Source organism: Adiantum capillus-veneris, chromosome 15 (genome assembly GCF_014529385.1).
Source record: "Adiantum capillus-veneris isolate H3 chromosome 15, ASM1452938v2, whole genome shotgun sequence".
Classification (NCBI taxonomy): Eukaryota; Viridiplantae; Streptophyta; class Polypodiopsida; order Polypodiales; family Pteridaceae; genus Adiantum; species Adiantum capillus-veneris.
In genome coordinates this window covers 68,239,649-68,264,723 of record NC_140945.1, presented here as the reverse complement: position 1 = coordinate 68,264,723, position 25,075 = coordinate 68,239,649, and the positions used below count along the sequence as shown (strand labels likewise).

At 43.9% G+C, this 25,075-nt stretch overlaps 1 protein-coding gene across 1 annotated transcript; it reads right to left on the bottom strand.

Annotated features, from left to right (window-relative positions):
* Window positions 1-938: 938 nt before the first annotated feature.
* Window positions 939-3,651, bottom strand: LOC147440831 (uncharacterized). Its single transcript, XM_086482649.1, has 2 exons — window positions 3,256-3,651; window positions 939-3,117 (listed from the first exon to the last, which is right to left on the bottom strand). The coding sequence occupies exon 2, from the start codon at window positions 2,976-2,978 to the stop codon at window positions 1,551-1,553; it is 1,428 nt and encodes a 475-aa protein (XP_086338775.1). The 5' UTR covers window positions 2,979-3,117; window positions 3,256-3,651; the 3' UTR covers window positions 939-1,550.
* Window positions 3,652-25,075: the final 21,424 nt, after the last annotated feature.

Genomic DNA, 25,075 nt, shown 5'->3' with positions numbered 1-25,075 from the left:
TATCAGCATTCCACTTATTTCAAAACTAGCAATTAAACCTCTCTTGCACAAAAGTGGCACAAACTCCACTTTCCAAATGTGGGCCATGATTACATAACATGAGGTTGTCAAAACTCCTAGCAACAAGTTTTTGACATAAAGGGCTTCAAAAATAGTACTACTAGGGGTGGACCGTAGGCAGAAGGTTAAAAGTCTCAAAACATTGCGATTCACGCAGACAACCACAACTTCGCATCATGCTCTGCAGGAAGACCATATTGCACACACTGGATCCTCCAGCGCCTTATATGTGCTTCACAGATGGCAAGCATCACTGCACATCTACCTGCATTCTTGAATGAAGAAGAGCTCACAAAAATTGGGTCAATTTAGAAAGCTCCTGATGGCCAGCACTTTGATGTACAAAGTTAAGACTTATGTCTTGAAAACAATATTGAAAAAAGAATCATCTTTACCACTTACTGCAACAATTACTTCTCGAATACTTTCTCAAATGAAAGCACAGCTTGCACTTGAAGCAGCAAATATCAGACACAACTGATTGTTTTCAGTAGTCACACCCCGAAATGGAAACAGAAAAGACTGGTGTTTCATTTTCATCAAAATATAAAAATCAATATGATGTACAAACAATTTGACCTACCACATGATGCACACAGAGAGCCACACGTTTTCATATACAATAGGGGCGCATGATTTTTGGCCTATGAAAATAAAAATTGCTTCGAAATGCCGGTTGAAATGGTCAAGAAACAGTAGCTGTCCTATACCACCATAACGTGCTCTGATATTATGCAAAGCTTTCAATTGTATCTCACAAATAAACAGGTGCATATCGCGATTTTTACATCACAAAAGAGCTTTCATATATGTACTCTCTCTAAGTGTCAACACTTCAGTTCAAGTTAACATCAATGAACAGATATAAATCAATCATCAGCAACAAGACAGATAGTCCCTTGTGTTACAATGTATGCCCATTTTATAGTGCAGAGCACATACCTCTCTGCAAGTATAGCAACTTGTTGGGTACATAAGCTCTTACTCTTCAACCACGACTGCTGATCAAAACCAGAGAACAATGGAGACTCACTTTCTGAAGCAAAAATGTTTTGGATACATACTCTGGCTAGATTGAGCATTGGCACTTTGAAGATAAGAAGAAAAACTGGTCAAATACAACAGCAAGCAGCAAGCCACCCACCTTAAATGGATATGTCTCGCTGCATGCAGACAAGGTAAAAATCGAAACAGTATTGACGAGTCATGTTTACAAGGGGGGGAGCTAATGTGGTAAATGATGATCCATTGCAGTCTACCTCTCTGCTTATGTTCATATGTGTGCTGCTCTCTCTCACATCGCTTGAATCAGTTACCCTAAAAGCCGAGCGCAGCCATCCTGTAACATACAATGGGGAGAACCCCCAACAGCAATCAAGCTTCCGATCATCCTCTTATGATTACGCATGCAGAAGATGGCCTTGAAAGCTAGCACCGAAATTGTCGGGTTAGTAACTGTAGGAGAACATGAAAACATCGGCTTAAGCCGCCTATTGATCAAAAATACGAAATGAGATCTTCTCTAACTGTACAGGCCAGTTTTCCCCAAGTTGTTGGGGATTCGATTCCATGGCAGCCTTAAAATCTGAGAGTGATAATGAAGGCTGCATCTTCTCTTTACCCTTCTTGAGTAGCTCAGCAATGGGTCCAAGAGAGACTCCATTCATACCTCGATGAAGCTTCATGTTCAACAGAGCCTCCTTCATCTTATCCCGTACGGAAGTGGTTTCAGCTACCCTCTCTGAATCTGCCCCTGCATTTCCTCGCAACACAGGAACATCTACACAGGACTTGATCAGCCTTCTCAAGTACGCATCTAATGCAAGGTTGAGTACTGCAGCACTCTCTCTGCTCACACTCTCCAGACCCTCTGACGCTGCAGATTCTTCCATGAGCCTATGCATCAATTCATTGTCTGGAAGATCTCCTGAATCTTCACATTCTTTGTCTGGCCCGCCGTCTTGCAGCAGAAGATGGGCAGGGAATGCATGAAGCACTGGCCTCCGCCAACCAGCATCTGTGGTCTCAAAGTGGAATGGAATCCCTAGTGGTGCCTTCATGGAGCTTCCAAATGGAAATGATGGTAAAATTCGCACTCTTTCATCCCTGCGCAAGATATTCTGATGGTGTCCCGACTCTGCAATGGCGGAATGAGCACTTTCATCTGACAGAGGTGGAATGACCCGCGCTCGTTTGAGAGGATGCTCCAAGGAGCTTATTGACTCTGCATCGAGCTGCTTTGCACTCCCATCAAGCTGTTGCATAGGCCTTGATAAATCAGGGGTGGGCTGATCCTCACGAGGTCCAAGAGGGCTAGCCCTGTGATCACGGGCAACTACTGATCTTCCACGACGTGGTGAGGGTAAAAATGAATCTCCATTTGACATGGTCGATGGAGATGCATGGGGAATGGTATCCTCACTCGTGATGCATGGTGAGTGGGGCTTAAGAGGGGGTTTACCTGCATGCTGCACAGGCGGCAGAGGTGGAGGTGGAGCCTTTGCTTTGACAGCATTCATCAAAATAGCCTTGACAAATTGATTATGTAACCCCACATTCTCTTTGCCAATAGTCATCACCACACACTTGTCAAGCTCAACCTTACTCAAGCGTAAGCTGAGGAAGCTCTTGAAATTGGAAAAATACCTGTTGGCTTTCTCTGCTCCTACCTTCTTCACAATGCGTGCCTTCAATTCAAGCAAATCAATCCTATCCATGTCATGCCATTCTTCTGAGCCTTTCAATGAAGGAGCCCTCTTCACTGTTGAGGATGGGGATGCTGATGGCGATGATGCTGCCACCAATCGCCCTTTACTTTGCTTGCCCTCCACCATCAACATTTGGACTTTCGCTAACCCTGCCACATGCGAGCTATGACTCTGGCTATGTCGTTGAAGAAACAGCACAGTTGATCGCATGCGAACAATGACTACGAGTGTAACAAATACAGAGGTACACCACAGAAAATTTCGGGTGCATTAAGGTTCCTACTGTTGCTGAGCTCGATCCTATGCAGGTCGCTCGCTAGGGTTTCCCATGACTTCAGAAGCAGCTACCCTGGCGAATGATCAGAATGCAGAGTAAAGAACTGCTTATGAAAATGCGTACACCATTGGAATGGAGTTTTCGCTGCTTCAAATTAGGGTTATTCTAGCTTTACTGCTGCAGAACGAAGAGCAGGAAAAGGCAACTTACTAGAGAGTGCGATTTTGCCAAGACGCCATTTTGAGTCTGTCAAATGCTGCGATCCTAAGTCGACACTTCGTAAGGAGACCCGGAGTAGAATTCTGCCATTCCTCCGAGAATCGAAGCAGAGCAAGTAGAATTCGTCAGCAAGCTGCGAGGTCAAGCAGGTCGTCGAGCGCAGGAGAAGCAGGGGCGGAAGACGCACAGTGAAGCACAAAATTGTAAGAGCTCCGCGATGGATGGCTATGGCGGATCAACACAGCATCATCAAAGAAGGGGGAACGATGGTTTAGCATGCTAATGACATGCTTATGACTCATACATCCCCAAGCCCATCAAAATTCTCAAAACTGCAATGCACTAATCCCACTCCATTGAGAGGGATTTGTGCATAATGTTATGAATCTAATTCCTCTTTTGGTTGCAAAGATTCATGTCAAACCCTACACAATCAAACTCGCACAACAAAGTAAAAACATGCAGGAACTCTTCAATGAAGGATGCCTGATGGGAACTTGTCGATCCCCCTACGTAATCAAATTCAATATACCATCACAAAGGAATACGATCATACATCCTAATGCTCCTTTATGTTTAAGAGCATTATATACACTTATCCCCAATTCATTGAGAATGGCACCAAGCTACAAAGATTGCCCTCCTGGAAATGCCTCTAGGGCTTTATGCTAGGCTCAACTCCTTATGTTAGCATCAAAACTCGTCACTTGGATCTATGCACTCATAGCCTACATGCTTTGTACAAGTATTTTCATACTTGTCATGTATTGCATTTTGAAAAATCAATAGATTTTGAAGTGACACATCCATCATGAACTTTAATCATGTGTTTGAGTTGGGAGCATTTGAGAAGTTACTATAGGATAACTCGAGCTCATAGAAGTGGCTAGTGTTTCTCTAGGGCATCTAAATGGTTCATTACATGCCTCAATTTGTATTGCTAATGTCCAATAAAGGGTTGCAACATGGTAAAACTTCATTTTTGGGTCTATTTTTTTGTAAGGTCTAGGCTGCCAAAAATCATCAGAGCTTTTGATAATTGAGTAGTAATCAAGTTTTGAAAACACATAGATTTTTTAAATAAGTTTATAAAGCTTCTATTCCAAATTTCCTCTAATTGAAGAATATTTTGAATTTAGTTGCATACTTCATTTTACATCCATGTGATCGAGATGTCTGGCTTATTTTCATATAAGCTTCAATTAGTTGACTCATGGCCTTCATACACTTGAAAACTATTGTGTTGTGTCTATCATTATAACTCTTCTAGTGGAGCCAATAAAGAAAGCTTGTTACCATTATTTTTACAAGGACCTACAAGAGAAAACTGAAGGACAAGTTAACAGTATCATTGTTCTCATTCATTGCACTCAAAAATTGAATTGAATTCTCTCTTCTTCTGGCAATGACCTAACAATGTCAAGCCAAGGGCTAGTCTGAACACAACTCAGGGGTGCCTATAAAGGGCTATGGCTGGGTGAAGAGTTGGCATTTAGGCTCTTGGTGGTCTCTCAGTGGTATTAGGGCCAAAAGCTATTTTTAACAAAAAAAAGGAGGGGTGTGTCACTTGCATGTTGTTGGAATTAGGGTTGCAGAGAAACGCACACAACTTGGAGAAGACGAAGGAAGCTCAAGGCACACAATAGAGAGTGTGTTACTTAGTGTGCAATGGAAAGATAGATAGCCCTAGAGTGATGGGCGTATATACAATGCTCGAGGGAAAAAATGCCCCGGCGGTCCTAGTGTGTTCACACACATCACTACCACATGTATATGGTAACAAATCCCCCCTGGAGTGATGCGGTGAACGAGAGCTGGCACATGAGTAAAGGGAAGTGCCATGCCCTGAGGACATGATCAGTCCACAAAGGGGAGTAAGCCCAAAGCTTTGCGGAAAGCTTCAAGCTTCTCACGAGACAATGCCTTTGTGAAAAGATCTACAAGGTTGTCCTGTGTTGGCACATAAGCCAAGCTGATCTTTCCTACCGAGAGCCTCTCCCTGACATAGTGGTAATGCACCGCAATGTGCTTTGTGCGAGCATGAAAAACTAGGTTCCTGCAAAAAACTGCCAATGCGCTCTGACTGTCAGTGTAGATAGTGTTGGCAGTGTCCTGTCCAACACCCAAATCAGCCATAAGGCGTCTGAGCCATACACACTCAACCGTAGCTATGAAGACTGCCCTGTACTCAACCTCACAACTCGAAGTGGCCACAATAGGTTGCTTCTTGCTCAACCATGATATACATGAACTGCCAAGCATGAAACAAAAACCACTTGTGAACACTCGCGTGTCAAAAAAACCAGCCCAATCTGAGTCCGAAAAAGCATGTAAGTATGGCGGCAATGATCCCCCCTTGGGATAAAACAAGCCAAGATGTAAAGTGCCACTAAGGTAGCGGAAAATCTTGTTGATAGCCTGCCAATGCTTAGACCCTGGGCTATGCATAAATCTGCTGATCTGTGAGACTGCAAACTGAATATCTGGCCGCGTGTTGCATACATAAATGAAGCAGCCAACAACAGTTTGGTAAAGAGTGACATCAGCAGGATCGCCAGCACAATGTAGACTCAACTTCAAACCTGTTTCCATGGGAGTGGCAATAGGTTTGCAATCCTCAAGTCCAAACTTACATAGCAATGTCTCTATGTAACTTTTCTGACACAAGGCAATACCACCATCACACTGCTTAAACTGTACAAGTAATGATGCAACAGCCCCAAATCTTTCATCTTGAAAGTAGCATTCAAATCAGCCTTAAGTTCAGCAATATGTCTCTCATTTGGTCCAGTGATCAGCAAATCCTCGACATAACGAACCACAATGAGAAGTACATCACCCTCACGCTTTACTTACAATGTGATGTCTGTTGGGCTGTTTAATGAAAGCCTTGTTTAACCAAATGAGTGTCAGCTTTCTCATACCAAGCACAAGGAGATTGCTTCAACCCATACAAAACCTTCTTACATCTGCACACTTTGTCCTCTTGTCCTTTTATGACAAAACCGCGAGGCTGCGTTACATAAACTTCCTCAAATATGTCACCATTCAAGAAAGCAGTAACAATGTCTGATTGATGTACATCCCAACCAAAATGAGCTGCCAATGCACATAGAAAACGCACAGTAGTTATACGACATGTGAGAGAAAAAGTCTCTTCATAATCTATGCCTTTTTGCTATGCATAACCCTTTGCAACAAGTCGAGCCTTATGGCGATCGATCTCACCATCTGGCTTGCGTTTCAACTTGTAAACCCACTTCGTACCAATGGCCTTTTTGCCATGAGGCAAATCACATAAAGTCCATGTGTCATTTTCTATGAGTGCATCATATTCTGATTGCATGGCAGCCATCCAATTTTCTGAATTCTGTGCTTCATCAAAAGACAGAGGCTCCTCAACATCATGTAAGTTAGACACAGCCAAAGCCTAACAATCTGATGCATAAGATGCAGGGAGAGAGCCTGAACAAGTACGACTAGACAAAGGTGCATCCAATTTACTGTCACGCAAAGTGTGCACTAGCCATTTTGGCATACCTCTAGCCTGCTCATTTTCAGCCCTTTCCTCATCAAGTACATCATGTACATCTGCATCAGTAATAGGCTGATCTGTAACATTTTCAGAAACCCCCATAGGCTGTACATTTGCCTCATTGGAACTTACATTCGTATTTCCACCACTGAAAAGAGGCAACAAAGTGTCATAAATGTCCTGTGAGCTTACATTACTGTCTCTAGTACATGACAACAAGGTTTGAACAGAATCTTCCAGAAACACTACATCTCGTGAAACCAGAATACGTTTTGTTTGCGGTTGATACAACCTAAAACCTTTGCTTTCAGCACTATAACTAAAAAAAATACATTTGACAACCTTATCATCCAATTTTTTGCGTTGTGTTTGTGGCACCAAAGCATATGCCAAACAACCAAAAACACGCATGTGCTCAATAGAAGGCTTTCTATCATGCCATGCTTCATATGAAGTAATAGACTGGAAAGCTTTCGTAGGACACTTGTTTAGTACATAAGTGGCACACATGATGGCCTCAAGCCAAAAAGAATGCGGCAAAGCTTGACTTTTGACTATACATCGTGCCATTTCCGTAAGTGGCCTGTTTTTCCTCTCAACAACACCATTTTGCTGAGGTGTATAAGGCACTGTACACTGTGTTTTATCCCACGACTAGCCAGAAATGCATTGAATTCATGAGACATATACTCCCCCCCTCGATCGGAACGGAGGGTGCCCATAGTACATTTCGAGACATTTTCAGCCATAGCCAGAAATTCTTTGAAGCACATAAAAACTTCGGACTTCGCTTTAAGTGGAAATACCCATGCAGGCCTGGAGTAATCAGTAATGAAAGTCACGAAGTACATGTAATCGCCCAAGGACGGAGTTTGCATGGGCCCACAAACATCACTATGCACAAGCTACAACCTGCATGTGGCCCTAACTGAACCATCCTTAGAACGCTGCATCTGACCCAAAATACAGCCTTCACAAACATGTTTGACAGGTGCTTCAAGAGGCGGCAAAGAAGCAACCATATCAGATTTCTGCAAACACAGCAAACTGGCAAAATTCACATGACCAAAACGTGCATGCCAAAGTTTTGCATCTGAAATAGCCCTTGAATCTGCAACAGCATTTGAATTTTTTTTTTCCACACTTGTCATACAAAGTGAGCTTATACAGCCCACGGCACAAAAGGCCCGGGGCGGTCACTTTTTAGAATGTGTATGCTATCACGTGAGTTAACCGGAGAGGATTATTAAAAGATCAAAATGTATACATACAGAGAGGGGTGGGGTTTTTTAAAATAGGCACGTAGTGTAAATATAGTATGTATATTGAGGTATTATTAATAACCTCTTGAACGCACGTGATATAGGAAGCTTTTGATAAGTGATCGCCCCGGGACAAAAGGCTAGATGCAACAATTTCATCACCAAAACTGAGATCATGAACTGTACATCTGTCATCCACAAATTTGACTACAAGTTCAAGTCTAGCAAGTGCAGATACAGACAAGAGATTCTTCTTGATCCCAGGTACATAAAGTGCATCAACAAGTGTGAAGGAACTACCATTTGCAGCAGTAAGCACAATCTTTTCAACTCCCTGAACCAGATAAGAGGCATTGTTGGCACAAGTGACTGAATTCCCATGAGGGACGGACTCGAAAGAGGTGAACATTTAACGATGTGAGGTAATGTGCTTTGTAGCACCACTGTCGAAATACCACACATGTGAATCTGCAGCAACTGACAAGCATGCATCATGGACAACAGGATTGTAAGTGCACTCTGCGCTAAAAGCCCATTCTGCATCAACATCAGCAACACAGTCTCCTTTCACAGAAGACTCAACAATGGCTGCATTTGTAGTGGAACCAGCATTTGCAGTGGAACCACCCTCTTTCTTCTTAGCCTCTTTGGCCTTCAACTTAGGATACGACTTGATCAAGTGATCATTAGCTTTACAATAATGGCAACGCATCTTCTTTTTGCCCTTATCACCAGAATTGCCAGACAAAGTGCTGCCAGTAGAAGCATTAGGAACAGAAGTTTTGCCACTCGCAGCAGAACCATAAGAAGTGGCTGCATTGCTGTTACCACCCTTTCTTTGAGAAGCAATAAAAGCCTATTCAACTGCACGCTGTCTAGTCATGTTTTTTTTGGAAAGTGACTCTTGCAACAACAATGTGCATAATGCATCAAACTTGAAAACTTCTAGATTTCCTTGGGTCATAAGTCTCCAAGTACTAGCAAAAGTCTGGTAAGAATCTGGTAAGGCATCAAGAACAGTCTACACAAGGGAACTGTCTGAAATGACTTCACCTGCAGAAATAAGTTGCTCATTGATCTCCTTGACACTAGCAAGGAAAGTGTCCATATCATCTTCCTCATGCATAATCTTCGACTCCAGCTCTTTACGCATCAAAGGAATTTTAGCCTCATTGCGGCTTGCATAAAGACCTACTAGAATATCCCAAGCCTATTTTGCAGATTTTGCTGAACGGATGTGAGGAACAATAGTGCGCTTCACAGACAACGCAATCAATGCATGAGCCTGCACATCCTTTACATCCCAACGAGCTTGTTCTGCTATAGGCAAAACAACTCTAATAGCAGCAATCCTTGCAGCAAGACGTGCAACATCCTCAACATCGCCTACATCCTCAAAACTAGGACGTACATCAATGCCCTACACAATATTCCAAAGGCCCTTTGACACAAGAACGTGTCGCATCATATAAGCCCACATAGGGTAATTGTCCCCATCCAACCTGTCCTCAGCAGCAAACATCTTGAAGACATCTGTGTTGTTGTCAGCCATGGTAAATGCTACACCTGATGTGAAAACGGTCCGAAAATAGGAGAAACAGAGTGGGAACAACACGTGCTATATAGCACACCGTAGAAGACTGTAAGGCGCCTGTTATGCAGAAAACAACACTGATAGAAATTCTGCACAAAATGACGAAATAGCCTGTGCAGTACTGCCTATAGTGGAAACAGAGGTCGAAATGAGCCCGAAATTTTTGTCGACCTGCGAACGCTTGCCAAAGCTCACTAAAATCGGAGAAAGTGAGCGGGCGTGTGCTGGAGCAGTTGGCGACTAAGCCCAGGAGGATGCAACCACTACAAGAGGTTGTGTGCTCTTGTGACGCTGTTAGCGACGGAAATACATTGGGTTTTTATAACCCCCGGCGTCGCTAAAACCGTCGCTACGAGCGTCGCTACGAGAGCGTCGCTATACGCGTCGCTATATAGCGACGCTCATAGCGACGCATATAGAGACGCCGATAGCGACGCATATAGCGACGTTTACACAGAAGACTATAGCGACGCATAGCGACGCTACAGAGCCATAAATAGCGACGCTTATAGCGACGCCCGAGAGAATTTTTTTTTGGTGGCAGGGAATTGAATGCCCTGCCACCCATCAACCATATTGTACTTGATTCACTTTTTAAAAAAAGTGCAAGGGTAGATAATAGACCCAAAATAGTCACCCACAAGACGCATTGTTTGCAAAATTGACAATTGTACACATCATAGGAAAAATGAATTGATTGGAAAATGTAATAATGACAATTGTACAACATCATAGGCATAAAGAATTGATTGGCAAAAGGAACTGCGGTGACAAATGTAATAATATACATGGTTCAAAAAGACGTATAAAATCCGTCTCATGATACATAAGCTATGAGAAACCCTAAACTAATGCTATCTAGCTACGGCTAAACTGACGTCGTCTAGTCAGACGTCTCATTGCGTCCAAGCGGCGTATCTGTCGGATTCTGCAAAAAAAGACAATAAGACTGCTTTCAGTAAGTATAAACATATAACGACATTTATAAAACAATACAAAAAATAAAAAAGAGTAAACCCTAATACTAACCATGCCGCCGCGAGAACTGAGAATGTCCATCAGGGCGTTTAAGCCCTTCCTGCCTGCGTACTCGTGCTCGTACGGTGTGGGATCACGTCCTGTCATCGACCACTATCAAAACATACAAAGATTTCATTATATTAGAACTAAAAAACTCATAAACCCTAAACTATCGAACATAAAGAGCAATGTGAAAACACTTACAAAATCGGCCTCAAATGATGCCCATCCACCGCTCCCCAAGTGGTGCGAGCTCCCTGCCTCTACTCGCGCTCTGGCTGCATCCTTTTGTTGCTTCCACTTGTCGGGATTCTCGCGCGCTGCTTTCTTCGCATTCTTCCAATCTTCTTTGGCCAGCCAATCTGGCCTGTTCCACCCATTCTTGATTGCTTTTTGCACTTCGGAACGCTTGTGTTTGCAGTATTCGCGCATTCGAATCTTCATCAGGTCTTCATTGAAGCGCTGATCCCGTGTTGGAACGGGAAACTCATCATGAAGTATGCTGATGACTCTGTTTTTTAAATCACTTGGTACTTCACTCCATTTGTTTAGTATGTAGTGTCTAAACAGCTGAGAGCAAAGACCACGCATGCGCGAGATCACCTTCTTGCCGTCATCATCCATGATGATGCCGCCGCTGATGTCGACAGAGTAAAGCAAGCCCTCTGGCCGGTGACGCGTGAACCTGGGTGTCCCGGCAGGGGTCTCTAGCGGCGTGTCGATGGGGGTACGGACGTCAGGTGTCTCCACCGGCGTCTGGGCCCCGAAGCGAGGAGTGTCGAGTGGGGTGGCTCCTGGCGGAGTAGGTAGAGGTGTGTAGCTTCTAGGAACAGTCAGCCGTGCAAAACCTGGCATAGATGGCGATGCTGTGGCTGGTGTGGGGGCGGGCAAAGAAAGGGAGGGTAAAGAGCCTCGTCGAACACGAGGCGGTGTGGAGGCATCGGTGGCGGAATCCCCACAACAACCGCCACCGCCACCACTAGAGCGCCGGTGTCTAGACGAGTGTGAAGCTCATCTTGTCGACGCCGAAGCTTCGGAGTGCGCCGAATGCTCCGAAAGAGAGGGAGATGCGGATGGAGTAGGAACGCGCGATGATGCGCTAGAGCGATGACGCTCCACGTACCACTGTCTCTGCTGCGGTGACAAAGAAGAAAGAAACTCCTCATCATCCATACCTGCATTAAACACACGAATATTTAAACTTAATACTGAATGAATAGAGTAGACAATGACGCAAAGACCATTAAATACAATGACGTAATGACGCATATAAATACAATGACGCAATGAATTGAGTGATAGAAGAGGCAAGTCGAAAACTTAGAATTTTCAATCAAAAGATGTGAGCGCGAGTAGAAAAGAGTGTTATACACCATGGAAGGTACTTAGAGAGCCAGAGCTTTTACAACACGGAGCAAAATTGTTCAAATACAATATTTGTGGCTTTAAGAGATCTCTCTCTCATCCTCGCATAACTCAGCATAACTTCCTATATCTATATAGAGCTCTCCGTTTAAACACATATCCTCTGTTTCATTTTGTAGCTCCTCTGCATGCACCCCATATAGAGTAGTAGCATCTTGATGCTCGTCTGGCACCACCGCAGCGGCTTCTGATTGAGCATCTTCTCTGATCTCCTCCATTGATGTCGTTGTGATTGGCACATGGTAGCCTTCATACGTCCTTGCACTACGAGGGGCTACCTCTATGACGTACCACCAGTTTGATGTAGACTTTGTAGGATGAAATATTACCTGCCAGAGCCACATAACTTACATGAGAGCTTTCAAGCACATAACTTGTAAAAGGGGGATGTTAACTATTTACATACTTTTGTGAGATCCATTGCACCAGCTTTGCAAGTTTGTAGATTGTGTTACGGATGTCGAGAGACAAACATCCCTCAATGGCAACCGGTAAAATAAACTGTAAAGTATGTGCAGCAATGATATTAAAGTCCACATTTTATGCAATGATATTAAAGTCCACTATGAACGTACCTGACACATTTTATGCCAATCGTGTGACTTCAAACCGGTAAGCTTTCCTTCTTTAGTAAAACACGTTCGGAGCGAGTGCATTACGCCAGTGGGGGTCCGCAAAGATCGAATGGTGTCTTTTACTTTGCGTTCTTGGGCTCCTGTGAAAATCCATGGTGCTTTAGGGAGTTTTATCGATCCATCAGACGCTGTTTGCAGCCAATATTGCTCCATACGATCCACATTTCTAAGGTCAACTCTGGCTCCCAAAGTATCTTTCTTGCCGGTCAAATGGTCCCATAGTAGATTACCCACATTCTTGAATATGTGCATTGGATCGAGCAAGTGATTGATCATGAGTCGGGGCCAGTATGGTAACTCGTACCATAGAGATAGTCTCTTCATCCCTGGAGGCAATCCATCATCGCACATCTCCTTCTGCTCTAACCATGCTTGTGCAGACATCCTTGGTGGCTCTCTTCCCAAAAAGCCGTCACGTAACACATGATTCTCTGGAAGATACGCTTGATGACCTTCGTAGATTTGCTTCTTCAGTGAGGGTGCCCTACGTGCATTCAGTCTAGGTCCACATGTGACACATGCTCTGTATCCGCTTGTTTGAAGCCCTGCATGTATACACATGATAATAGATCAACTATGGGAAAAAACAAGATTTACAGTGTCCGAGTGAGGAGTGTCAATAGATCACCTGAGCATTCTGTTAGCCCGGGATAGTCATGCATGGTCCACATTAGAATGCCTCTGATCAAAGCATTCCGTCGTCCTGTGTGTCGGCTCATATCCACCACCTCTATGCCAATCCACAATTGTTGTAGCTCTTCCAATAGTGGACGAAGAAACACATCCATATTCCCCACTTTATATCGCCCTGGCACAATCAAGCTTAGCCATAGGTGCCCCTTCTTCGTAGTCAACCACGGGGGAATGTTGTAGTTGACGATGACAACGGGCCATACACTGTAAGATGTTGATCTTTGACCAAATGGATTTACGCCATCCATAGCCAGGCCTAAGCGCAAATTTCGAGCTTCCCTGGCAAAATCCGACCATGTTCCATCTATATGTTTCCACGCTACGCAATCTGCAGGAATTCGTAGCACACCATCCAAAGATTTATTCTCCTCATGCCATGATGCTAGGGCGGCCATGGACTTACATTCGAAGAAATGCTTGATGCGAGGAAGCAGAGGGAAATGTCGCAAAACCTTTTGTGGAATTTTTGTCCCGTGGAGATCTACTCGATATCTTTTGGAATCACAATTCGGACACTTCTCCATGTCTATGTATTCCCCTCTGAAAAGAATGCAGTCATTAGGACAAGCGTGGATAGAATTGTAATCCATCCCCAAGTTTCGCAAAATCTTTCTTGCTTCATCTCGGGAATCTGGCATCACATTGTCAGCTGGTAGTATGTGCTCTTTCAGCAATCTACACAACATAAAAATATGATACAGTCGTGTAAAAATCTATCAGATCATTATACATTTAGAGTTCTATTAAAGTAAACTAATTGTAATAGATCACCTGAAAAGCGCTGTGACGCTAGTGTCACTCCATCCAAACTTTGCCTGCATGTTGAGAAGAACCAGGAGTGCTTTCAATCTAGACATACGTGCTCCATTATACAATGGCGTATCGGCTTCACTTTTCATATCATCATAGATAAGCCTTTCTGAATCCATGATCGTCTCGATCATTTCATCAATCTCGGGCTCAAACATTGCCTCGTTGGGAATGTGCTCTACATGATCATCCCCCGAGCTGTCAGAGGCTGCATCTTGTGGCCTCACATATGCTGCTTGACCAAAGCGCCTGCGAACACGTCTATTGGGTTGCAAGATTGCTGCTTGTTGGCCAGCGTCAGAGTCCGACGAGTTATAATTGGCAACAACTCGATCTATAATAGATGGATCGAACTCGCCAAATTCGCGAACGTGCTGCAAAGAAACACGTCTTGTCCGTCGCACAGCATGCTTGCATTGATTACAAGGACATAAGACCCTCGTTGAGAGATAGGTGTTTCGGTTGGACGGTCCCACATCCTCGTCGCTACTCATAATGAGGATAAAAAACTTATAACCTGGACAACAAATTTAATATTCTATTGGCATTCTTCGTCTTATCTCTCTCTCTCTCTCTCTCTCTCTCTCTCTCTCTCTCTCTCTCTTTACCTCACATTCTCTAGTCATGTCCAATCCCCGCACACCTCGGTCTAGAGGTGCACGGAGATCAGAACCACCGGGTTATAATCTCGTCTTTATTGGTCAATACCTATATTTGTGGGTATAAGAAATCTACACACCCACGCCTACATGATACTGCATGTAGTGGACAAAACCCCTTTGCCTCTTCTCTAGCTGTAGCACTTCACAGCATCTTAACATCTTTTCACAGTAGATCTTTTCACTGTTCGTCTAACTCTAAACCCTAAACCGTAAGTAATTCTTGCGTGGACTCGATCTAACGTAAATAAGCGTAAATCTAAATAAACGTAAATCTAACTAAAAATAAACCTAAATCTAATTTAACGTAAGTCTAATGACTAGAGGTTGTCTAGATGGTCATTGTGTCGGGGATGTAGTGACTCTTGCCGCCCTGAAGATCCACCTTCTTCCCTATCTTCTGAAGACATTTCACCAGTACTTTTGGATCGACGGAGCCCACCATGAGTGAAGGCAGCAATACCCTATATTCCATTGAGGGCTTTCTTCACCCGCTTCATGCAGGCATCACAGTCTATGGAGACCTAAATCTAATCTAATATAACGTAAATCTAAATCTAGCTTAAATAAACGTAAATCTAGTTAAAAATAAACCTAAATCTAATTTAATGTAAGTCTACACATAACCTAATCTTTAACGTCTTTTAAGATAGTTTCCTACGACGTTATAACTCTCTTCTTCTTGTGTGTGTGCGCGTGTGTGGATGTGTGTGCCAATAAAAAGAGATAAATGGTATAACCTTTCTATCACCCATGCCAAGTATGATAGATTGATTATGCCATTTCCCTCTTGAATAATAGGTCTTGAGTTCAACTCCTCGTCGGCTAGATCTTTAGGTCTTTTAATTTTAATTAGTTTCCTACGACGTTAAATTAGTTTCTCTCTCTTTCTCTCTCAATGTGTGTGCGTTTTTTTGGATCGTATGCATGTTTTCTCTCTCTTTTCCTCTCTCAATGTGTGCGTTTTTTGTTTATGCATGTTCTCTCTCTCTTTTCCTCTCTCAATGCGTGCGTTTTTTGTTTATGCATGCTCTCTCTCTCTTTTTCTTTCTCAATGTGTGTGTGCATTCTTTGTTTATGTATGTGTGTGTGCGTTTTTGTTTTTGTTTGTACTCTCTCTCTCTCTCTCTCTCTCTCTCTCTCTCAAAAACACTATGTGTGTGTGTGTGTATGTGTGTGTGTGAGAGAGAGAGAGAGGGAGAGAGAAAGAGGGGAAGGGAACATGAGAATGAGGAGAGGGAAGGAGCATACCTGGCTCTCCTTCCTCTCCTCGTGTGTGTGTGTGTGTGTGTGTGTGTGTGGAGAAGAAAAAGAGAGAGAGAGAGAGAGAGAGAGAGAGAGAGAGAGAGAGAGAGTGAGGGAGAGCGTTACCTGCTCCTTGCTTGAGGGTGCCGAAAAACTCAGATCTGAGATCTGAGTTTTTGGGCGCGCTCGGTTATTTTTTTACCCCAGCCGGCGTTGCTATGAGCGTCGCAAATTTCTTTGTAAATTTACGACGCTCATAGCGACGCCGGGAATTTTTCTTTTGAGCGTCGCTAATATGAATAGCCTCTTGTAGTGAACCTGCTCTGATACCAATTGTTGGAATTAGGGTTGCAGAGAAACGCACACAACTTGGAGAAGACGAGGGAAGCTCAAGGCACACAATAGAGAGTGTGTTACTTAGTGTGCAATGGAAAGATAGATATCCCTAGAGTGATGGGCGTATATACAATGCTCGGGGGAAAAAACCTCCTAAAGAGGGAAAAAATGCCCCGGCGGTCCTAGTGTGTTCACACACATCACTACCACATGTATATGGTAACACATGCAAGGATTTCACTGACATAATCATGATTGTGTGATCACGTTAATAACACAAGTAATTACACATAAAAAAGATGTGATCACGTTAATTGTTATCGTGATCTTGATGGTGACCTGCAAAAATCAATAGAGTCAGTAAGCCCGCTGAGGTTTTGTGTAATGGAAATTGATAATTGTTTTTCAGGTATTGAGACTGATCTGTTGATATTCTCAATTTGATTATAATGCAAACGGTCATGCTTGTGAATGTAGTGATATCTCGACCAAATAAATAAATAAACACTAGCTTCTTATGGTCGATCAATATTATCAGCACTAATTTCTATGTATTGCTATCAAGATATGTACTCTAACTAGTTTAAAAAAATGTTGGTTTATTTATGTTTTTAACATGAATCCCTACACAATTTTGATCAATGACAATTAGAAAGAAACAAAAATACTCAAGAAAAAGAAACTTAGTTTTTATCATATGTCAAGGCCCACAATCGTCAGAGCGTAGCTTGAGCATTTGATGACACTGCTACAAACGGAGGCGTGGAAGACCCTCCTAGAGCGGAGTGCTACCCTGGCACGGCCAGAGAGAAGAGAGGAGAGGAGAGAAGAATAGACACAGGCACTGGGTGCAATCTCCCCCCGTGCAAGAGTGAGAATTTCCCTCTTGGAGGTATTTATTTATAGATTCTCCAATAAAAAATGAATACACGTTGGCCGGCTAGGTATAAATGTCCATAGCTCGTAATGAGCACTTGAATAATTAATGTACATATCTTCGCCTAGCCTTAGCTTTTGCCACCTGTCAACTCCAATAAATAGAAAATTATCAATTTTCATTACATAATAAATGTACATAAAATGTGATATCTTCGCCTAGCCTTGGCTTTTACCACCTGTCAGTTGCAATAAATAAACAATTATTAATTTCCATTACATTTTGCCTTTTCCCTACGGGCCTACTAGGAAAATGAAAAAGCTTGATGGGCCTAATTGTATATATTAAACCTTTTCTAACTTTGGCATTTTAACTAGGCAAATCCCTAGGGAGTGTATGTTGGGACTAGGTTGCACCAAAACACACACAGCTTGGAGAAGAGGAGGGAATCTCAAGGCACACAATAGAGAGTGTATTACTTAGTGTGCAATGGAAAGATAAGTTAACCCTAGAGTGTCAGGCCAAGGGCCAAACCAAGGGGTCACGGACTCGGCCAAGGGCCGGCTGCCAGTGGGAAGGGGTCCGAAAGGGGCTAGGAGCCTATTAAAGGGAGGTTGGGCGGATGGACCAAGCATGGCAGTCCCTTGGTGTTTACACTGGTATCAGAGCTTCAGGCTATTTTGAGAAGGGAGGCACGTTTTTGCTTTTTGCTGCATGTTGCATGCAACCTCAAAGTGAGGAGGAAGGAGAAGCCGAACACGGCGTGTGCAGAACCTCCAAGCCGGGGAGTCGACGGGAGGTCGACCTGCGTCAAATAGCGCGTGGTTGGGCTCAGTAGGAGCGCAAGGGGAAGGTGAACAAAGTCCGACCCTGCGACGCCCTCCAAATCGGGCCGAGTCCCGAGCTGGCTTCTCGTTCGTCATCGCGCAATCGGCCGCTCTCTGTTGCACAGCAAGCTCGTTAAAATTTTTCTTTTTCCTCTCTTCACTTGAGTTACCCTAACACTCAGTGAAGAGCCCTTGCCCACGGGGTCACGGACCGGCAAGGCCGGCTGCCTTCTTTCGCTACCCTCTTTTCCTCGGTGGCCATACATCACACATTGGTTGTGGATTCTTCAACAATACGCAATCCGGTTGTGCTGCAACTCGGCCTTACAAGTTTCCAAGAGCCGGCAATTGCTCGTATTTTTCTCCGTCGTGGCTTCTTGCATACGATGCAAGCCCAATCGGCGGCAACTGCAACTTGATTTGTGTTGTCAAGTTTCTTTTTGGCTGCAAATTTTGTCACCAACTCTCCAGTTTATTTGGTGTATTGCATACGACGCAAACCATACTATGGGCAAATCGAATTTGTTCCCTGCTTTCAAGTGAATCATCCATTGCAGTTTTCCTCGTTGCTGTCAAGCTGATCATGGTTGTGGATTGAACTTCGGAAATAATACGGTTCCTTACCGCATACGGCTACGAGCTCGTTGGAATTCAGGTATTCTTCTTTCTTTTCTCGCACAGTACGTCCACAGCATGGATTCGGACATAGATATGCATCATGCCTTTGATTTCGAGCAGTCTGCACCTGTTACGTTTGCCGATGCCACGCGGACGGTTCCTCTCACGGAGAGTAATCGTGCCCCAACGGCAACCGATGATACGTATGAGTTGCTCGACATGCAAGATTTCCGTGCATTGCAAACACGCATGACTGTGCTTGAAACGAATTTTGCACAATTAAATCAGAATGTCACAGCATTATCCGATTTGATTAAGTTGCATATGCAGTAGCAGGCCACGGGCCCTGCTAGTCAGCCAATTCCGGAGCACGGCTCCACACCAGGCCAAGGGCCGGCTGCTGGGCAAGGCCCTCCTTCGGGTCCGCTGCACTCTCTGACCCAAAAAGAGGTGGACGATTTGTTGAAAAATACAAAGCCACCAATTTTTCGGGGAGAAGAGCGTGAGCGAAACAAGGGCACCGTGAATATTTTCTCAGTAAGTGGGATGGTATTCATGACCTTAGACGTACCCCGGATGCAGCCAAGGCGCTGCAGACAAGTCTGACTTTGGACGGCAAGGCCTAAAAATGGTGGATGTCTCTCAAGGAGAAGGGCATGCTACCTCAGACTTGGGCAGCTTTTGAGACTGTCTTCAGGAAGGAATTTCTACCTACCAATGAGAAGGATAGAAATTGGACCGCTTGCGACGAATGTTCTATGCGCCAGCATAAAACATTATTGGAATATATTTCCCATTATCGGGATGTGATCCTCAAGCTGGAAGGGATGGATCCCTTTCAGCAGGTGCGTGGGTTCATCCGTGGGTTAACTCCCGAGCTTAAGAAGCACGTTAAAACCCAGGATCCACAAACACTTGAGGACGCCATAGTGCAAGCTCATATCCATGATGATCCCAATGATCGGGCATTGCATAGTTTGCATGTGCATGGCACTACACCTGTTTTACCACGTCCACAACATGTGCATCATAAAAGAAAAAATGTCTCTACTGCATCAGAGACCTCCAAAAAGCCCAAGGGGTCTAGGGGTCCTCTCTCAACGGAAGAGTTTGAGAAAGCCAAAAAAGAAAAGTTGTGCTTTAAATGTTTGGGAACTGGACATAGCAAAAAGGATTGTCCCAAGGGGAAATCTGCTGCTCAAGATAAGGGAAAGGAAAAAGCAGTACACATGGTGCAGCTTTTACCTCTTGAATCCTCTTCCCAGTTTGCTAATGTGGAAGTAACACACACCGAGGCGGTGCTTGAGTGCTGTATCACGGCCTCCATGTGGCAGCAGACTTTCGGACCACATGAGTTGGTGCGTATGCATGGCTCTATCCAAGGGCACAGGGTGAGGATCTTGGTAGACGATGGTGCGTCGCACAATTTCATCAATTATAAATTGGTGAAACAACTCAAATTGCCCCAAACCGCGAGTTCCCATCGCCACAAGGTAGCAATGATTAACGGCCATGATGCTGAGATATGGGAAACTCAAGTTAAAGATGTACCTCTGGAAATTCAAGGATACCGTACCTCTTTGGATTTCCAAGTCATGAATATGGAGAGGGCGGATGTGGTTCTTAGTCGTGAGTGGTTGCATAGTTTAGGATCATCACTTAGACATAGCTATGAGCATAATAGTCTAATGTTCGAATCCAATGGTGTGCACGTACTGCTGTTGGGGGAGAAGGATGTACCTTCCTCACCACTTATTTGTACAGCGGAGCTTATGAAGCTCGCTTCTGATGATGCAATAGAAGAACTCTTTTTGTGTTACTCACTGTGCCATTTTATTTCCAATGTGGATGATGTTTTTAATGTTGATAATGTTTTGACTAAAACTTCCTCAACGCCGCATTCTTCTCTCTCTCCTCTTCCAGCTATGTCTACTAATTCAAAACAAGCAAAGGTTGCTAATGAATTAAAGGAACTTTTAAGGGAATTCAAGGATGTTTTTCCAGATGATTTACCACCAGGGCTACCGCCGACACGTTCTGTGCAACATGGCATAGACGTGGTTGCAGGCAGTAAGCTAGTGAGTAAACCGCCTTACAGAATGAGTCATTCTGAGGCTGCTGAGGTGGAACGTCAGCTTGCTGACTATCTCAATAGAGGGTTTATTCAACCCAGTTCTTCACCTTGGGCCTCTCCCATTCTCTTGGTGAAGAAAAAGGACGGTAGTATGCGCATGTGTGTAGATTACCGTGGATTAAATGCGGTTACTGTTAAGAACAAGTACCCATTGCCACGAGTGGATGAGCTGTTTGATAAACTCACCCACGCTCGTATATTTTCAAAGATTGATTTACGATCTGGGTATCATCAAGTACGCATCAGGCTTGCGGATATACCCAAAACAGCGTTCCGAACAAGGTTTGTACATTATGAGTTTTTGGTAATGCCCTTTGGGTTAACCAATGCTCCAGCTACGTTCATGACACTCATGGATAGTGTCTTGAGACCATACTTGGAAAAGTTTGTTATCGTTTTCCTCGATGACATTCTTGTATATAGTGCATCTGAGGAAGAGCACTTAGTACATTTGAAACAAGTGTTTCATTTGTTACGCCAAAATCAGCTATATGCCAAGGAATCCAAATGTGATTTCCTCAAGGAGGAAATTCACTACTTGGGGCATGTTATTTCGGCTGCAGGGTTACACATGGATCAATCCAAGGTGGATGCCATTCGGAGGTGGCCCTCTCCCAAAAATTTGGAAGAGCTCCATATTTTTTTAGGCTTTGCAGGTTTTTATCGTCGATTCGTTAAAAACTATGCCCATATTGCTGTTCCCATGACAAATCAATTGAAAGCCAAGGGCAAGTCCTTTCAGTGGGGATTAGAACAACAACAAAGTTTTGACAAACTTAAGGACACACTAGCCACAGCTCCTGTTTTGGCTATTGTGGATCCCTTAAAGCCATTCGTTTTGGAAACGGATGCTAGTAATCGTGCGATTGGAGCAGTCCTTCTATAGGAGGGAAGGCCGATTGCATTTGAAAGCAAGAAGCTGGATGCAGCACAGCAGAATTACTCTGCTTACGAACGAGAGCTCTATGCAATAGTGTCTGCTTTAAAGACATGGCGACATTATTTGTATGGTGCACAGTTCGAGATTGTGTTTGACCATGAAAGCATCAAGTGGTTTACACAACAAAGTGATTTGAAGGGTCGCAAGGCCAGGTGGGCTGAGATTCTTCAGGAGTATGACGCCAAGCTACGATATCGTAAAGGGCGGTACAATGTAGTGGCTGATGCTCTCAGCCGAATGCCAGAGATCAACTCTCTCCTTTTCACGGAATTGCGGAGTGAGTTTTTGGAATCTCTCAAAGGTAAGTGCGAGCAGGTAAGTGCGAGCATGATACTGCATACTCCAAGGTGTGGAGCTATGTTAGAAAGAGGGATCCTTCTCACTCCAATGTTGGTAGTGGTTTTGTTTCCTCCACACCCAATTCTCCTCTATCGAGTGATGAACTGCAGAGATGGAAGAATTTTTCCATAGATGATGGGTACCTACTCCACAAGGGGAGAGTGTGTGTACCGACGGACGCGGACGTTCGGCGCCAAATTCTTTATGAATGTCACGATAGTCCAAGTGCAGGGCACCCGGGAATTAAGAAAACTTATGCACTCGTAAGACGACAGTTTTACTGGCCAGGTTTGCATGGGTATGTTTAAGACTATGTCTTGCATTGCCAAAAATGTCAAGTTAATAAAGCAGAGCGCCTGAAATCAGGAGGACTCTTACATCCTTTAGAGATTCCCAATGATAAATGGGAAAGTATCTCCATGGATTTTATTGTGGGTTTACCAACCACTAGTTGAGGACATGACTCGGTATGGGTGGTTGTAGACCGGTTGACCAAACTTTGTCGGTTTATTCCAACCAAGTTAACCATTAAGACTCCAGAATTAGCTAAGTTATTTGTGGACAATCTTTGCCGGTTGTATGGATTGCCAAGTAACATTGTGAGTGATCGTGATCCCAAGTTTAACAGTCATTTTTGGAGGGCTGTTTTTAAACGATTGGGTACACAACTTAATTTAAGTACGACTGATCACCCTGAAACAGATGGTCAGACGGAACGAGTCAACCAAGTGCTAGAGGATATGCTACGAGCATACATTAGCAAGAAGCAATCAGATTGGGAAGATTATCTTCCTATTCTTGAGTTTGCATATAATAGTGCTAAGCATGTTACAACTGGTTTTAGTCCATTCATGCTTATGTATGGTTTTCAACCTAGATCACCAGTGACGGTGGGGTTGGCAACTGAGAAGCTCCAACAGGTCAAGGAGTTTCTCCAAGATCATATGGAAATGGTGAGACTTGCTCGTCAAAATGTTCAACAAGCACAGGATCGGTACAAGAAGTATGCTGATGAGAAACGTCGGCAAGTTACCTTCACCGAAGATGAAGAGGTATTTTTGCGTGTGCCAGAGCATTCAGAAAGTCTGAAGACTGGACCCACACCCAAATTATCTCCATGTTATTGTGGGCCATTCAAGATACTCAAGCGAGTTGGTGATAGGGCCTACAAACTTGAGTTACCTGCGCACTCGCGTGTCCATCCGGTATTTCATGTAAGTCGTTTACGTAAACGCTTGCATGGGGACGACAATGTTATCGGCCAGCAGATAATGGTTGATTTCACTGAACCTCCCACTCAGCCTCATGAACCTGAACGCATTTTAGATTTTCATGAACTCCGTACTCGTCATCATGTACGTAGTCAAGATTTAGTCAAGTGGAAAGATCGCCCTGAAGAGGGTGCCACTTGGGAAAACATTAGTGTTCTTAAGAAGAAATTCCCCACTTTTGTTTTCGAGGACGAAAACGCTTCTCCAAGGGGGGAGTAATGTCAGGCCAAGGGCCAAACCAAGGGGTCACGGACTCAGCCAAGGGCCGGTTGCCAGTGGGAAGGGGTCCGAAAGGGGCTAGGAGCCTATTAAAGGGAGGTTGGGCGGATGGACCAAGCATGGCAGTCCCTTGGTGTTTACATAGAGTGATGGGCATATATACAATGCACGGGGGAAAAAACCTCATAGTGAGGGAAAAAATGCCGCAGCGGTCCTAAGTGTGTTCACACATATCACTACCACATGTATATGGTAACAAATCCCCCCTGGAGTGATGCGGTGAACGAGAGTTGGCCCATAGAGTAAAGGGAAGTGTCATGCCTTGAGGACATGATCGGTCCACAAAGGGGAATAAGCCCAAAGCTTTGTGGAAAGCTTCAAATTTCTCAGGAGACAATTTGTGAAAAGATCTGCAAGGTTGTCTTGTGTTGGCACATAAGCCAAGCTGATTTCTCTTGCTGAGAGTCTCTCACTGACATAGTGGTAATGCACCTCAATGTGCTTTGTGCGAGCATAAAAAGTTAGGTTCCTTGCAATTGCCAATGTGCTCCGATTGTCAATGTAGATAGTGTTGGTAGTGTCATATCCAACACCCACATCAGTCATAAGGCGTCTGAGCCATACACACTCAACCGTAGCTGTGAAGACTGCCCTGTACTCAGCCTCACAACTAGAAGTCGCCACAGTAAGTTGCTTCTTGCTCAACCATGATATACATGAACTGCCAATCATGAAACAAAAATCACTTGTGGACAATCGCGTGTCAAAACAACCAACCCAATCTGAGTCTGAAAAAGCATGTAAATTTGGCGGTAATGATCCCCCCTTGGGATAAAACAAGTTTGGTGGAAATGATCCCCCCTTGGGATAAAACAAGCCAATATGTAAAGTGCCACTCAAGTAGCGGAAAATCCTGTTGACATCCTTCCAATGCTTAGACCTTGGGCTATGCATAAATTTGATGACATGTGAGACTGCAAACTGAATATCTGGCCTCGTGTTGCATACATAAATGAGGCATCCAAAATCAGTTTGGTAAAGAGTGACATCTGTAGGATCACTAGCATCATGAAGACTCAATTTCAAACCTATTTCCATGGGAGTAGCAAAAGGTTTGCAATCCTCAAGTCCAAACTTATATAGCAAATGTCTCTATGTAGCTTTTCTTACACAAGGCAATACCACCATCACACAACTTAAACTGTATACCCAAGTAATGATTCAATTGCCCCAGATCTTTCATCTTGAAAGTAGCATTCAAATCAGCTTTAAATTCAGCAATATGTCTCTCATTTGGTCTAGTGATCAACAAATTATCCACGTACAGAACCGCAATGAGAAGTACATCACCCTCACATTTTACATACAACGT